Source organism: Anopheles merus, chromosome 3R (assembly GCF_017562075.2).
Source record: "Anopheles merus strain MAF chromosome 3R, AmerM5.1, whole genome shotgun sequence".
Classification (NCBI taxonomy): domain Eukaryota; kingdom Metazoa; phylum Arthropoda; class Insecta; order Diptera; family Culicidae; genus Anopheles; species Anopheles merus.
Genome location: NC_054084.1, coordinates 5,869,884 through 5,883,873, shown reverse-complemented (window position 1 = coordinate 5,883,873; position 13,990 = coordinate 5,869,884). Strand labels below are relative to the sequence as shown.

General features: G+C 45.8%; 3 protein-coding genes across 6 annotated transcripts; all 3 read right to left on the bottom strand.

The window, feature by feature from the left end:
- Positions 1 to 297: 297 nt before the first annotated feature.
- On the bottom strand, positions 298 to 3,269 carry LOC121595279. Its single transcript, XM_041919141.1, has 3 exons — positions 3,103 to 3,269; positions 760 to 939; positions 298 to 658 (listed from the first exon to the last, which is right to left on the bottom strand). Exons 1-3 carry the CDS (start codon positions 3,167 to 3,169, stop codon positions 447 to 449), a joined length of 459 nt encoding a protein of 152 aa, XP_041775075.1. The 5' UTR covers positions 3,170 to 3,269; the 3' UTR covers positions 298 to 446.
- A 2,108-nt stretch (positions 3,270 to 5,377) lies between these two features.
- On the bottom strand, positions 5,378 to 10,429 carry LOC121595280. 2 transcript variants are annotated; one of them, XM_041919142.1, is made up of 5 exons: positions 10,318 to 10,429; positions 9,390 to 9,560; positions 7,218 to 7,382; positions 7,063 to 7,118; positions 5,378 to 6,967 (listed from the first exon to the last, which is right to left on the bottom strand). In XM_041919142.1, the coding sequence occupies exons 2-5, from the start codon at positions 9,454 to 9,456 to the stop codon at positions 6,824 to 6,826; spliced, it is 432 nt and encodes a 143-aa protein (XP_041775076.1). In that variant the 5' UTR covers positions 9,457 to 9,560; positions 10,318 to 10,429; the 3' UTR covers positions 5,378 to 6,823. The 2 variants fall into 2 exon arrangements, with proteins under 2 accessions (XP_041775076.1, XP_041775077.1); XM_041919143.1 differs by having other exon boundaries at positions 10,283 to 10,391.
- Positions 10,430 to 11,245: 816 nt separating this feature from the next.
- On the bottom strand, positions 11,246 to 13,937 carry LOC121595274. Of its 3 annotated transcripts, none has more exons than XM_041919132.1 (5): positions 13,782 to 13,937; positions 13,513 to 13,705; positions 13,257 to 13,445; positions 12,220 to 13,189; positions 11,246 to 11,909 (listed from the first exon to the last, which is right to left on the bottom strand). In XM_041919132.1, exons 1-5 carry the CDS (start codon positions 13,813 to 13,815, stop codon positions 11,601 to 11,603), a joined length of 1,695 nt encoding a protein of 564 aa, XP_041775066.1. In that variant the 5' UTR covers positions 13,816 to 13,937; the 3' UTR covers positions 11,246 to 11,600. The 3 variants fall into 3 exon arrangements, with proteins under 3 accessions (XP_041775066.1, XP_041775067.1, XP_041775068.1); XM_041919133.1 differs by having other exon boundaries at positions 13,257 to 13,397; positions 13,782 to 13,936; XM_041919134.1 differs by having other exon boundaries at positions 13,513 to 13,608; positions 13,782 to 13,873.
- Between the last annotated feature and the right edge of the window lie 53 nt (positions 13,938 to 13,990).

Here is a 13,990-nt window from a genome sequence, read left to right as displayed (position 1 = left end):
CTTTTCGGCAATACTCGGTCGCGGTTTGCCATTAAAAGCTTTACCTACCATAACGGTGTGCGCGGGTGTGTGTATTCCTTTTTTTAAAGCCATTTTTTTTTCTCTCGCAGGGACAGATCGATCCATTACCCTGCACAAACAAAGTGAATTGACGAAATGAGAACCATTGCTTCCGGTTGCGGTTGTATGACTGTTAGAAATGATTTGAATTGCTGATGAGTTGCTATGTGTTTTTTTTTCTCAACTCTGTTCTTATTCGGTCCCGTTTTGTCCCATCCATGAAGAGGAAAAGTCAAATTAGATTCTGCAGCCTTGCGAGATCGAGCGCCAATCTGGCAGATATGCAGTGGTGGTGCAAATTTATTCCATCACAAAGGAATACGGAAGCTGTGTGCGTGGCTACGGCGGCGGGGTAGACGAACACAGTACCAGGAACGTGACAACCATCAACGATGCATCAATCGTAGTAGTAGGCCGGTGGAAGCAAGCAGCACTCCCGAAAGCGTAAGCGGCGAACCTCCGTTGCAGCCGTCAGCGTTGCAGTGGCAAACGCGTTCCTCGTGGCCACCGTTTTCCATCTTATAGCAGTGACGGCGGGAATGTTCGTAGGCACACTCGCGCACTACCCGCACATGATCCGGTAAGCTGCCACCGATTACTAGAAGAGAGAGAGAGAGAGAGACAAAAAGAGAGAATGCTGTGGTTAGCTTTGCAAGATCAAAAGGCATTCCGTTCGGACGGGGTTGCTTCGTAGCTTACCGAGTATGTCCATCTTTCTGCAGAGCGGTGGACGGCCCTGAGCGTCCGGTGGACATTCGACCAGCAGCCGTCCGGGTATGGTGCGATTGTCCCGGTACTCCTGCTCGGTGAAGTTGGCCGGCAGTGAAAAGCATTCCGAGTTGTCGTACGAGTTGCAGGTGTAGCAACGGAGTGCGGTTGCTAAGGAAAATGGAGGCAGAGAACAACACACCCATAGTAACGCGAGATCTTTTAGCTGTATGTTAGTAGCAAGTGGAATCCAGTTGGAGATGGTTGAAGAAGCATTGAAAATAGTACAAGGTATTTACTCCAGTATTTGCTTCCAGCACTACTATTAGTGAAGGTTAAACGCAGGGCCCATAAATTCCTATCGAAAAGCGGTGTGGTATAAAAACTCGCCCTATGTTTGTGTATCGCATCGTAAATTATTCTACGACCTCGACTACGCAAGTGCTCGGCCAAACACACACACACCCCAGCTCATAAGCTCATGATTATTACGTGCAAAATATGATCCTCCCTTCCACGTGGCAGCGTATCATAAACAGTAACGCACGTGCCGCTAACAATTAGACCCCAATGTTACGGTTTACTTTTATGTTCATGGTCTGCCCACCGTACCCAAAAAAAAAAAGGTGTACCATGAAGAACCTTTCGCCTTTATGTGGAGAAAGTAAGCCAAATTTCGTTTTGGGTCAAATTATTCCCCTATAAGGGAAGGACTGTCGGTAGGTGTGGTGGTAATAAATAATTTCCAATTCGTTGTGCTATGTAGCTACAATTACGCACGACGCTGTTAGAGTCGGTTTTGTAGGATTAGATACGTCCAGTCGGAACCGTGACTGCCGTAAAAGAGTCCAATTTTGCATAAAAAAAAATACGAAAGCGTGCGCGTTTCGATCATGATGGAGTAATGAAATTTTCATGGCATCCTATGGCAGTGACATTTGAAATAACCCACACACACACACACGGTTGTGGGATAGACCGTAGAGGGGATTCTCTTAAGATTCTGTTATGGATTAGAAGGTGTAAAACGAAAGGTCAATTCTGTATTGCAAAAAACAGGCATCGGATAATCGATATTCAGCTCTATACACTAATTGGAATTTTACATTTGTAATAGATGCCGGGAAAGAAAGGCAAGATAACGAGCTTCCGGGATGGACACCATCAAAGGATAAGCAAGCTTTCCTGGAAGGTCCGGAGCTCGGCAATTGTTTATCCAGTCCAGTTCTCGTATCGAACACAACGAAATCATGAATTATTAATGCGAGGATGGCCTTTACTCGCACACACACACACACACACACACATCCTCTCAGGAACAGTGGGACACGCAGGAACACACATGGTTACACGGTGCTGGAACCACTAACGAAGTGGCTGTATTTTCTTGACACTCGAACCGGTCGGTAAAACGCATTGAAAATGCAAACAGATTTTCCAATCATACATTTCATCGCACGTGGTCATCGCACCTTGTCCACCTTGCCCCGTGGTGGTGGTGATGGGGGGACAGCATAAATAAACAATCCAGCAGCAGCAGCAGCAGCAGCAGGTGTCGACGATGCGTCCAAGCCCACTTGTAACGAGCGCTGTGTACACAGTGTTAATGCAATGTCTCGTTCTTATCGGGCAGCGGCAAATCCTTCCCATTTTCCCCCCGGGGGAGCAAGAGGGGGACGGGAGGCCGGATGGTACTGTTGACAGCATGTCAGTTGTGTCGGCAGTGCCAACCAAACCGGTGTCCGCGCAAGGTATGCGATAAACGCGTACATTCCGGGTCACTTCCCTGCCTGCTTCTCATCAATCAACACCGTTGCGGGCAACGGCGCGCAGTAAAAGCAGGGTCCAGTGCAGGGAGGCAAAACAAAACGGGGTACAGAAAATGGGGTAAAATCTATTAATTATTCGTACCTCACGCGGGAGCTAACAAAAGAAAAGGGGGAGAGAGGGAGAAACATGACAAACGCGGTCCGTGTCAGGGTGGAATTTGTTGGAAAAAAACTGGGCTGGAATGTGATCTTACTACACTGATTAGCTGATTGATAAAACGGCCTTGTCACGCTGTGTTTAGGCGACCTTGCCTAGTGTGAGGGAGTGTCGTTGTTTGGTTTGGCAAGATAGTAATCACTTAGGGAATGTAAATGAGGGCTCCTTTCTTTTCTAAGTACAGCCACGCGATAAGGCAGGAGAATTTAGTGACTAATTGATGGTTGATTCTAGTGGATTAGAAAAGGAGCGTAAAGTAACACATTTAACGGCACTGTTTCGTAATTTCACTGAAAAATTCCACACACACACACACACGGATCCACTTCCCAGTGGAACGCTTCTTACCAGAACTCGCGGCAAATAAAACCACCGCAAGGATGGTGAGGCCCAACCGACTGGTAGCTGCCATCATATCACAAAACTTGCCACAATTCTGCACAAAAACCAACCAACCACAAACTAGCCCGAACCGCTCGCACCGGACAACTGACCCGAGCGCATCGATCGACCGGTGATCTTATGTTGGCAATGTTATCATCTTCCTGCCATTAATCGCCCTCCCCAAAAACCATCCGTTTAGCGTAGCTTAAACCGGTACCGATCCGGATACTTGCGGATTGTTGTGGATTCATGTCGCACGCCCGCTTTTGCCCAGAGCTTCCTGTTTATTTCTTTCAAGTGAGGTTAGGATTGGTTTTGCGTTTGGGATGATTGGGTGGACTTGCTGAACATCAGTTGTAAATCGAACATACCTATTATCGTGTACATTTATACACCTTTGAGTAGTAGGAGTAGTCGGCTACCAGTTCTTAGTGGGAGAGAAAAAAGAATGGCCTTTTACTGTGTATTTTGAATTGCCCTTCGTGTGTCGTGTGGCGCTAATCATGTCGTCATCGTTGGCGTTGATAGTAATTAGCGTACAATTAATGATCAATAAATCACGCACCGGCACAACACGATCGCTTCGCTTCGGCTGTTTCGGGGGCCCGGTTTTGGTTGGCCGGAAATAGCCATAAACGTGCTTCGATCCTTTAGCCAGTAGCAGTGTCAGAAGCTTAACTTAGCACGTTTCCAGTCTACTGACATTCTGCAAAGCATTACTCGCGGAGGTCCCGCAAAAATTGCCTGTGCCACGTGAATAATGGTCACGATTGGAACACGTGAGGGGGAAGAATGGTTCAATTGGAAGGAAACAATCAATTAAAAATCTTATTTAAATGCAATGTGCCTCGATAAGACCTGTCTTACACAAAATGAAGATAGTCAAAACATTGGCGCTCAGTTTTAGAATTGAACTACGTTAGGCCTTGCAAGTATCGGAGTTGCTAGCTTTAGACGACCGATCCCGTTGTACCGCTCAACAACACGTCCGTAATGAGTTCAAGCCCAGAATGGACCGTCCCCCCGTAGTAAGGACTGACTATCCGGTTGCGTGTTATTGAATAAAGTCTTGAAAGCCTGTATAGACCGGCGTGTCCGCGTAGGACGTTTACAAAAATAGAAGAAGAAGCTTTAAACGAGCAGGTCAGTAGAAATTTAAAACTGGCCCCAACTAAAATTGCTACTAAATACTCATTTTGGACCTATAGATCACAATAATCACAGCCTCGATAGCGCTGTCGGTAGCGCGTAAGTTTCATAATCGCATTAGAACTGCAATAGATTGATTCAAATGTTTTCATTGTCGCTTTTTCCTTCCCTTGTGCATATCTGTTTTCTCTTTTTGTCCCAAACGAATAATGTAGGCTACTCTACTTGTTAAAAAGAGACAGAACACCTCACAATGTATGGTTGTCTCTGTTTTTGCTCTTTTTCTCAAGGTGCTTATAGCTTGTGTGCAAGTTGTACATACAAACCTTGCCAGCTTATTGTGTTCTAAATTCCATATTTTAATTTTAAAAAAAACGACCACACAATTGTAACGGTTTTTAATTTAAAAAATATTAAAAAAATTGCTGAAAAAGCGTTTCATGGTTAGCTGTCTCTTTCTTTTGAAGACAGAAAATGTACATAAATTTACTTTGATTACGGCCATCGGGTTGGTAAGAATTCGATTTATTTCTTCTCTAATGTGAACTGTAGCAAAAAGTGATGTTTGTTTGTTTTAGTATAAAACGAACCGAAAATGCAGTACACAGAGTGCAGTGAACATCTTCATCCCTTACGCTTTATGTTTTGTCTATGAACCAGAGCTATGGCGTTAAAATGTCTTTAGCATTAATAATGATTTCTTTAATGAAGTTTTAATGGCATCGTGCCATGCCGTATGCGCGCATTATTTTTTCTTCTTTGCTTTCTATCATTTCATTTAAGTGTTTTTAAAACTAATAAGCAAAATTAATCATAATGTAACATGTCAGGCTTCAATTTAACTTCCGACCAATCAATTGCACACTCCCAGCCAAGTGAATTTTGCGTAACAAACCATCGTAACCGAGTTATGCTTATTATTACACAATTTACTTTTATGCTATTTCAACTTTACACTAGTGTGCTAATTATTTATTTGCTGGTGTTGCTGCTGTTGCGACCACACTCACCTAATAAATCGTTCCGCCGTCAAACAACTACATAACAACTACGTGTCTACAAAACAAGGAAAGAGTTCGAGAGGAGAAGATCAAGAATAGGTTTTAATTTATTTGGGTTTGTGTGTGTGTGTTTTATTTTTCTCTCTTCTATTTTATTGAACTTCATGTACGCCTCCATCCGCGCTCGTGCTGTAGTCATTTTTATGCGCATTGACGAAACACATTTGCGTCTCCCACGGTTCCGCTTTTCCGTGCGTCGTGTAAATTGAAGAAAAAAAACCGTTGCTACAAGTTCCGGCCTCCGGGAACCGAGCCTTCCAAATGCCTTCTAGGCCCTCTCCGGCAACACAGGAGCACGCCGTAAGCCGTGGGAGGAGCGCACGAGCGCACACACACACACACACATACAGGACGAAGCGATTCTGGCAGCTTAGTTTTGTTTTATTTTTCTCGAGTTGTCTCTGTTTTATTTATTCAGCTTTTATTATACTTCTAACAATCCCGACACTCTTTCCCTAGGCGCTCCCTAAAGGACAATGGAGATGGGGGAGGATGCTGCTGTGTTTGCATTATTCTTACTACTGCTGCTGCTGCTGCTGCTGCTATTTGCGTTTTTGTTTTTATGTGTCTCTCTCGTGTTACTGCTTTTAAACTGATTTTTCTTGTTTTTATCTTTAAATGGTATTACTAAAGGTGAAACATACGCGAACGGTGCGCGCCGTTTCCGTTTCGTCGTGTTTTGTGTGTGTATTAAGCTTGTACCGCGGGCGGCGCCGGCCTGTCTGCTATTATATCTGTAACGAAATAATCTATTAAAATCTAAACTCTTTCTGATGCATTTTTGGTTGAACACTTGCGCTGCCACAATAACTGTTTCTTCCCTTCTACCGCGTCTGCACACGCTCTTTCGCTCGATGGCGAAGAAGCATTGTGCAGCACGAAACGCGTTTTGCATTAGATTCGGGTTCTTAAAATAGCGTAACGTAGACATATTTTCTTTACAAAATTCGTACACCTCGTCGATTCGATTCGGTCGGTTGTATTTAAAAAAAATCTTGATGCTCGATGCTTTTTAAAGGGGGATGCGCACGTTGGGCCAATAGTCGATCGAGACTTGACTAACACTGACAAGATCAACAACAACGGGAAGGAAAACGGGATCCTTTTGTTTGTTGGTGGAATGATTACCATCGAATGGGATAAATCTGAATTGAAACAATTCCGCAACGTTGGAATGTGTTTTTTTGTGAGGGGGAGCGATTTAAGGTTTGAACTAATCCTTAAACTAAATCCGTATCGTGTGTACACACACACACTTTCACAACTTTCACCGCTATTGACTTGGTCAATTCATGATGGAAAAAGCGATGATCCTTCTCCTCCTTCCCGAGCCCCGAAGAGAGAGAGAGTGAGAAAAAGGGAAGTAGTCAACCGGCGGGACAGGAGGAGAGGCAAATTAGATAAAGAAACTAGAGCTCTCCACTAGCCTGTTCGGTGGTGGATATGTGCCGGTGGAATTGGAACCGTTGATTGGATTAAGCACGAATCAGGAAAGCGATTGCACCGAACAGCAGCACGCCGAAGGTGACGGACAGCGAGGATGCACCGTTGCAATTGTCATCGTAGCAGGCGCACACCTCCTGACGTCCACCGAAACCGGAGCGCTGGTAGCAGCGGCCCTGTGTGTAGAGAAAGAAACGAACGCACGAAAACGATGAGTGACATCCGGGGGATCGACATGAATGGAAGAGGTTAGACCCGCGCGGCTACGTACCTTGTAGGAGGACTCATCCCAACCGCATCCACGGATCACTCGGTTGTCTGGGGGAACTGTTGATGGAGCGAGAGAGAGAGAGAGAGAGAGAGGGATGTTAAGTAAGTGCACTAAAGGCGCACACGCCACCATCACGCCACACTAGCACTACTTACGGTTGTTCACCGGGAACTCGATGATCTGCACAATCTTCCGGCAGAAGGTGTACTTGTTGCCGTCCTTGTGGTCGTTGCAGTCGACCGACATCGAATCCGGCGGGTTGTCGTGCGTGCAGGTCGAGTCCTCCGCACTGTTGCACTCGAAGCAACGGATGGCATCACCTGTGTAAAATTGCAAAAGAAAAGAGCATTTCCATCAATCCAAGTAGTCATGTTTGTCACATCCCAAGACCCATTGGTAACTTTTCGTTTCAGGGGTTTTTTTTTTTAAGTCAAACACTGCTCCAAGTGTCTCCCCTCAGAGAGTATGTAGTATGTCATGTGTGTCCATTTCTGAGGCTTATCAGCACGGCGGCAAAATATTTACAAATTCATGGTTGAACAGCATTCAAAGAGAGACACTTAATTGGTAGTAGTCCCCCTCCCGTTCGTAGGCACGAGGCAAGAAAGGCACAGACTTTCCTAGATTCAACGCTGCGCAAGATTACCTACAAACGGCAGCCCCGCAATTGTCACAGATTGTGACGGGAGGTCGTTAAAACGAAGCCCCAGCGCGTCCACAATCTCCGTTCGATTAATCTCGTTTTCATCCCGTTTGCGATGATGACTTCATATGGCTATTGAGCGGCGGTAGTTTTTGCTTCGACGGAATAATGTAATGAATTGTCGATTGTCGTCGGTGCTATCTGTCGTGCCGATGAATATATTTAGCACAGTCGAACAACTTTACGCGGGGATTCCTTCCACTTCTAACAAGTTTCGACTGCAGCACACGTGCTCCGAGAGATAAAAGTGTGTATTCTTCTTGACCGGAGCTAGCCTTCGTTTCGTTGTATTGGCAATATTGGAGAACCTTTTTGCTTTTAAACCCGAACGTGCCCGTTAAGCGTTGCACGTGTGTAGTTTCACTTGTATGTCCCCCTGTTTTAGTGGCATTACATAATGCGGGTGTTCCTCTCTGGAGTTCCACTGATAGAACGGAACATTCATTTGGAGACGTTGGAGTGCGATGGAGCGATGATGCCAATCATCATGAAACTTCTCAGTTAATTGGTTGCTTGGCTTAACTCCGTTAAGAAGAAGCGTTAATCTAATCAACCAACATTTCGCTGGTGGATTCCATTTGGATACTCCTAAGTGCAGGGCCATAATAGTTCGAACGTGGGTGTGGAACCAGAAGAGGATGTGTAAATAGAATGCTATTTACTTCATTTCCATTAGTTTGCAGCAACCAGGGCTGCTTAAGAATTATTGTGTTCCGATGACCTTGAAGTCACAAAAATACCCAATTCCTATGGCATACTCGTCACTTTGTGCTCATACAGTTGGGCGCAACTTCAACAATCGACGACAATCTGTACATTTCGATCGATCTAGTTACCGAAGGTAGTTGGTATAGCGTCGCCCAGACACACACACACCACCACCACTAGAAACACCAGGTCGTCATATGTTTGACGTTTGCAGAATATCGATCCAGGTCCGCGCGAATGTGCCTCCAAATTTCACCCGACCTCGCAGGCCCTCAACCATCTGAAAGCCCCAACCCCCCGGGTATCTGGTTCGTCCGTAGGCTCTGGTGCAGGCTTACATAATCGTCCGGATTTTCTCCTCCAGGAGGAGACACACACACACGCATATACAGACACACCGACATTCGCGCATAGAAAACCGAAGGTGTCTCAACGAAGAGCTCTAGGACCTCTAGACGTAACTGTGTATCGGTTTTTGTACGCCTTTTAATCTCTCCAATGTGTATTGCTCTAGCTCCCTCCTGTACCTCGTCGTCTCGGATTTGTCCCATGAAAAACGGCAAACCATGCGCGGCCGAACTGACCTCGCGTGTGAATCACGGAACTCGGCCGATCGTTGGTCCCGTTTTCTTCTCGTAATGTTCAATTAAGGTTTGAATTGAATAATATCGCGTCACCGTGGTCGTCGTCGTCGTCGTTGTAGTCATGTGTCGTCCGACCCAAGCGTCATCGCGAACACGGGTGGTGGAGTTAAGAGAACACCCGCGTAAGAGAGATTGACCTCCACACGAAAAGGAGATGAATCTTACGAAATTTTCTTTACATTCTGCACACTCTTCCGAAGGCAAATATTTTACTGAACGCTGTAGAGGAGAAATGTAATGTGCCATGGTTATTGTTAGGCAGTGTAACTTACCCTTCTGGATGAATACCGCAATCACCAGTAAGCTAACGAGAAACACGGACTGCAGCGAGGACATCATTGTGGGTCGTTGCGAGTGCTCGACTTTCGGAAACTGTGTGGGAAAACTTTTGGCGCCACTGGCTGCTTTCACCTGCCTGCCTTGCGTAACTACTTCACGTTAACCTGCCAAGAAAGAAAGAAGACAAACACACACACACACACGGGCGCGAGCACACACACACAAACAGGAGAGAGAACATGGGAGAATATTGGAATCGATTAATATTTTTCTCCGTTTTCCCAACCATGCGCATAAGCAGTACGAGGAAGTTGCAAACGGAATACACCGACAGAAGGAAACCATCATCCCCCCTCCTCTTCTTTCTGTTGCACAACTGTGATTCGGAAAATGTAGCCTAACTATTTCTTTGCCTTCCATTTTAACTGCACTGTCCAGTTCAATTTGGTCCTTATCACACGATTTTTCCACCAACCCTAGCATTGCGTAAGAAGGTCAAGTCCTGGGACATTCAGCTGGCACTGAGGGGTACGGGAGGTAACACAGTGAGCTCACTATGTCCTGGTTACACGGTAAAATACACACATACATGCACACCCTACATACACCTCCAGTCAAATGTCCTTTGGGCTGAAAAAGTGCTCCATGCTAGAAATCAGGTCCTGCTGTGATTAGTACACACACACACACCCTCTACCCTTGTGCGATTACACAACCCATGGATAGTCCCCATCCAGGCCGCACACACACACACGCAACATGAAATTTTGTCGTTCTTCTAATGTCCTTTTAAAGGACTGCCAAAACTGTCCATTTCCTTCGCTCGGTGCATTCCGTATTGCTCCGTCGCACCCATTTTCAACTGCATAACCGGAAGTCACCCCACCGGCAGAAGGGGCACAGAACGGGAACTCCACGAACCTTGAGAAGCTGCCACAAGACGCGGAACACAACAACCGTACACTGGCACGAGTCACGACGAAATGTGCCAATATGGCCACTATGCTGTTACAAAGGTTGCAGCACCAAGTGGCGCGAGCTAATGAGCTTTCCTCCCCACCTAGGCCCGCTCGGAGAACCGTCCTAACGCGATCTCGTGCTCTCCTGGGTACGGTCAGAGTTTTGTCGTGCAGTTCACTCTCGCACTGGCTCTCTCGCCCTTGTGAGTCTGTTTTTGAGCTGAGAAATGGGGGGGGAGGTAAATTACTCGTTATCACACAGAAGGGACGTTAGATTTCATGTTTGAGATTCCGTTTTTAAACGAAGTCTTCTCGGGGGTCTTGACAAGTTTCGCTTGGCAAGCGATATTCTATTTGAATTTGTGTAAATCCCATAGCGCGCTGTCGAAGCGTGCATGTGTTAATTGAGATGATTTCTTATTGGATTAATCTTACATCCACACACAGCACATCACGAATCAATCTGCGATGATACGTTGCCTATCCATCGTGCTGCTGAACTGGCATAAACCTTGCAAAGCATTAGCAGAATCAGTTGCTAATAGAAACCTGGTTCGTAAGCAATGGCTTGTCACAGTTTTGCCATACAATCCAACTTGCTTGTGCTCATTAGCAAATCGCTGGTGATAATCGAACCCGAGCTAAAATCGTTGAAAACAACGACACAGCTATCGACTAGTTGTCCACCTATTAACACGTTTCAGTATCGACAACGGTCCCTCTGTCACTGTGAATTTATCCTTAATCACGTCTTTCGCGTAGCTAGTGTTAAAGATGCGTGATTTGCCATTGAATTGTTTAAAAAAATGCAGGAGGTTGCAGCTATAGTTTAAAATCAACAATTGTTTAATTTAACAATCAAGTAATGAATGAGAACATAGATTAACGAATTAACTATAAATTAACAGAGGTATTTTACTGATATGGTAGATCATATTATATAGCTTCTCTTCTGATGTTTCCTGACTTATAATTGATTATGGCACATGTGCTTGTTAATAAATACTATATTCTAACAATTAATTTAATACTGCCTGTATTAGCTCAGATATGGAATGCTTTGGATCATGTGTTACAAGCAGTGTTTTCACATCGTCAGCGCTCAGTCTTAGTTCTGTTTTATGACAGTCAAAAGAAAAATTAAGTCCCTAATCATCCCACTCTACCTAAGCAAACCGCTGCGAAGTTCCTACCGTACTGTCCAGGGAATGATTTTGCGTTGATACGTTGATCGATTCACGACCCCTACTCCATCGGACGCTCCTTCCGGATGGCGGCAAACAGACGTTCCATCTTGGCAATGAACGTTTGCATTTTGGGAAAGTTTTCCATTTCCTTTCGCTGTGTATCACTGCATAGGTCTTGCTGTATCGGTTCGTTTGGAGTCCACAGATCGAACGCTGTCGAAGCGTTCGCGTACTGTTTGCACGTATCGACTATCTGGTGCAGATCATCGAGCAGCTCAACCGTCATCGCGTAGCGGCCCGCATCGTGCTTCCGGTAGACCGTACGCAGATCTATCATGTTCGATCCTATCAGGTGAAAATCGGGAAACTGAAACGGGAGAAAACGGGGCAACATTTTAGTCAGAATTTGTGCTTTGCGTTGCACCGGTGAGCGAAGCAAACGGGCGAGAGAGTGAGCGGACATGCGTTCAACTTCATGTTCCCCTTTTTGCGCATACGCTTTCAAGGTTTGAAGGAGAAATATGGAGAGGATTGTCAATTGTTTTCGAACGGTTATCTTTTTTTTTTGAATAAGAACTGTAGATAATCTTGTATGTTCCTGGACATGATCAGATTACTTAATAGCTTCATGTAACTCTGATGTGATAAAATAGAACAAGAATTGCAGTTGTACTTACATAGTTTTTCGCAAAGTTGATGCTGTAGAAATACTGCCCCTCCTCAATGGCACGAACTTCGTCCAACACCCAGTCGATACATTCTAGCGATGTTTTGCGATGGAAATTTTCCATAAACTGACGATCGGCAGCCATACCCTCGCTTCTTTGAACATTTGATGTAGCGGCACCGGGAGCAGCATTATATTCTGGACGATTATATCCTACCGCTGATGCAGCAGATGCAAACGCAGAATCCGTTGTTTGACCGCGATCACCGACCAGTGGTGTTTTGGTCTGCTGTGGTTTCTTGTACCCAGCGAACGGTGGTGGTGAGTTGTCCGCAAACCCGGGCGGAGGGCAGGTTACGTTCGGGTAAATCCCTGCCCGTATGTACGCACCATCACTCAAGTTGAGCGTCGATTCAGCAGCCTCCTCAATATCGTCCAACGCTTCGTTCGAGCCTGGGTTTCCGTCATCTTTGAAGTCTTCGACTTTGGAGAAAATGTTACACCCGCCGCGCTGTTGCTTGGCCAGCTTGTTCAGGTTGGTGAACGATTTGATGAGCGATTGGATCAGCTCGTGCGTCGTCTCGTGCCACCGCCCGAACGCTTCCAGGAAGTTCGGGCACAGCTCGCGCTGGATCGATGTCAAGCCTTCCGGTTTGCTGTGCACGTAGCCCTTGATGATGATCCAAGCATTCATGATTCTGGTGAACACAAAGATAAAGTCTTTCACTGCCCAGGCAAGCCCTTGCGAGTTGATGTTCGACATCACGTTGTCCGTTTTCACCAGATCCTGCTTCAGCCGGGCGCACAGACTGTCGATTTTCTTAAAGCAGGGACGTTTCTGGTGGCACGTGGCAAGCGCTTCTGCCTTTTTGCAACCGTCCAGGGCTGTCTTCACTAGCTCGTGAAACTGTTCGAGAAACTGATCCGGAGTGGGAGCGGTTTTGCCCAAACTGCATGATGCCGATGGAGTTTCTGGTTTTCTGTAGAAAATTTGGGGACATGTACTTAATAAATCCTAACGAAATGAAACTATCTACGTATACTTACGTCATTGTCACACGCTCGGGGACCAAAGCAGACTTGATTGCTTCAGAAGGATTGCTTGCAATGACACTCGATACCTTAAATTCGAACGTCGAAGTAACCGATGACGACGGCGACTGACCAATACCGGCTTGGGCATGGTTGCTTTGCGATGATGACATAACGATGCCGGATGAGTACGAAAAATGGCAACTAAGCACATACGCTTGTGCTTTAAACAAATGTCTCTAACCAAAAACTTAACCTCATATCTACTTACTGCATCTGTTCCAACGGTCTGGGCACGCCGTAGACCCACATCGGAGGCGTCGGAGCTCGAACCATCAACAGCGGCACGGACGGGTATTGCTTCATTCTTGAATGAGAATGACGATGAACCGGTTGTTGTGGAATTGATGGAGGCGGAACAGGAAACATTTGCATTTGGCTACGTTCCTGACAAACGCAAGAATCTACAATATTTGGCGGTGTTTTAAAGAGAGAAATCAGCAACTCTCCACTCGTGCACTACACATCCCAGATACTTACGAGTTTGGACTATATTCACAAAGTTGGAATTCATCTTTTTCCTTTCCGCTGGATACCGCAAGGCACTACTAACTGTGTGTATGTACTGGGTTTCTTTTCAGCGAAAGATCTGCACACGTCCGAAGCGTCCGGGACACCGACAAAAATGACCGAGACACTCCGAGATGGGAAACACCGAGAACTGTCGGTGGGTAACTCCATGGCAACCG

What these genes read in the sequence shown, in the direction of transcription:
- LOC121595279 (XM_041919141.1), bottom strand. Translation starts at nt 3,169, where the DNA reads ATGATGGCAGCTACCAGTCGGTTGGGCCTCACCATCCTTGCGGTGGTT. An exon ending in TTTATTTGCCGCGAGTTCTG is followed by an intron (nt 940 to 3,102) that starts GTAAGAAGCGTT and finishes CATTTTCCTTAG; the next exon opens with CAACCGCACTCCGTTGCTAC. An exon ending in CAGAAAGATGGACATACTCG is followed by an intron (nt 659 to 759) that starts GTAAGCTACGAA and finishes TCTCTCTTCTAG; the next exon opens with TAATCGGTGGCAGCTTACCG.
- LOC121595280 (XM_041919142.1), bottom strand. Translation starts at nt 9,456, where the DNA reads ATGATGTCCTCGCTGCAGTCCGTGTTTCTCGTTAGCTTACTGGTGATT. An exon ending in TGCGGTATTCATCCAGAAGG is followed by an intron (nt 7,383 to 9,389) that starts GTAAGTTACACT and finishes AATTTTACACAG; the next exon opens with GTGATGCCATCCGTTGCTTC. An exon ending in CGAGTTCCCGGTGAACAACC is followed by an intron (nt 7,119 to 7,217) that starts GTAAGTAGTGCT and finishes CTCCATCAACAG; the next exon opens with TTCCCCCAGACAACCGAGTG.
- LOC121595274 (XM_041919132.1), bottom strand. Translation starts at nt 13,815, where the DNA reads ATGAATTCCAACTTTGTGAATATAGTCCAAACTC. An exon ending in AGACCGTTGGAACAGATGCA is followed by an intron (nt 13,446 to 13,512) that starts GTAAGTAGATAT and finishes GTATGTGCTTAG; the next exon opens with TTGCCATTTTTCGTACTCAT. An exon ending in TCAACTTTGCGAAAAACTAT is followed by an intron (nt 11,910 to 12,219) that starts GTAAGTACAACT and finishes CTCCCGTTTCAG; the next exon opens with TTTCCCGATTTTCACCTGAT.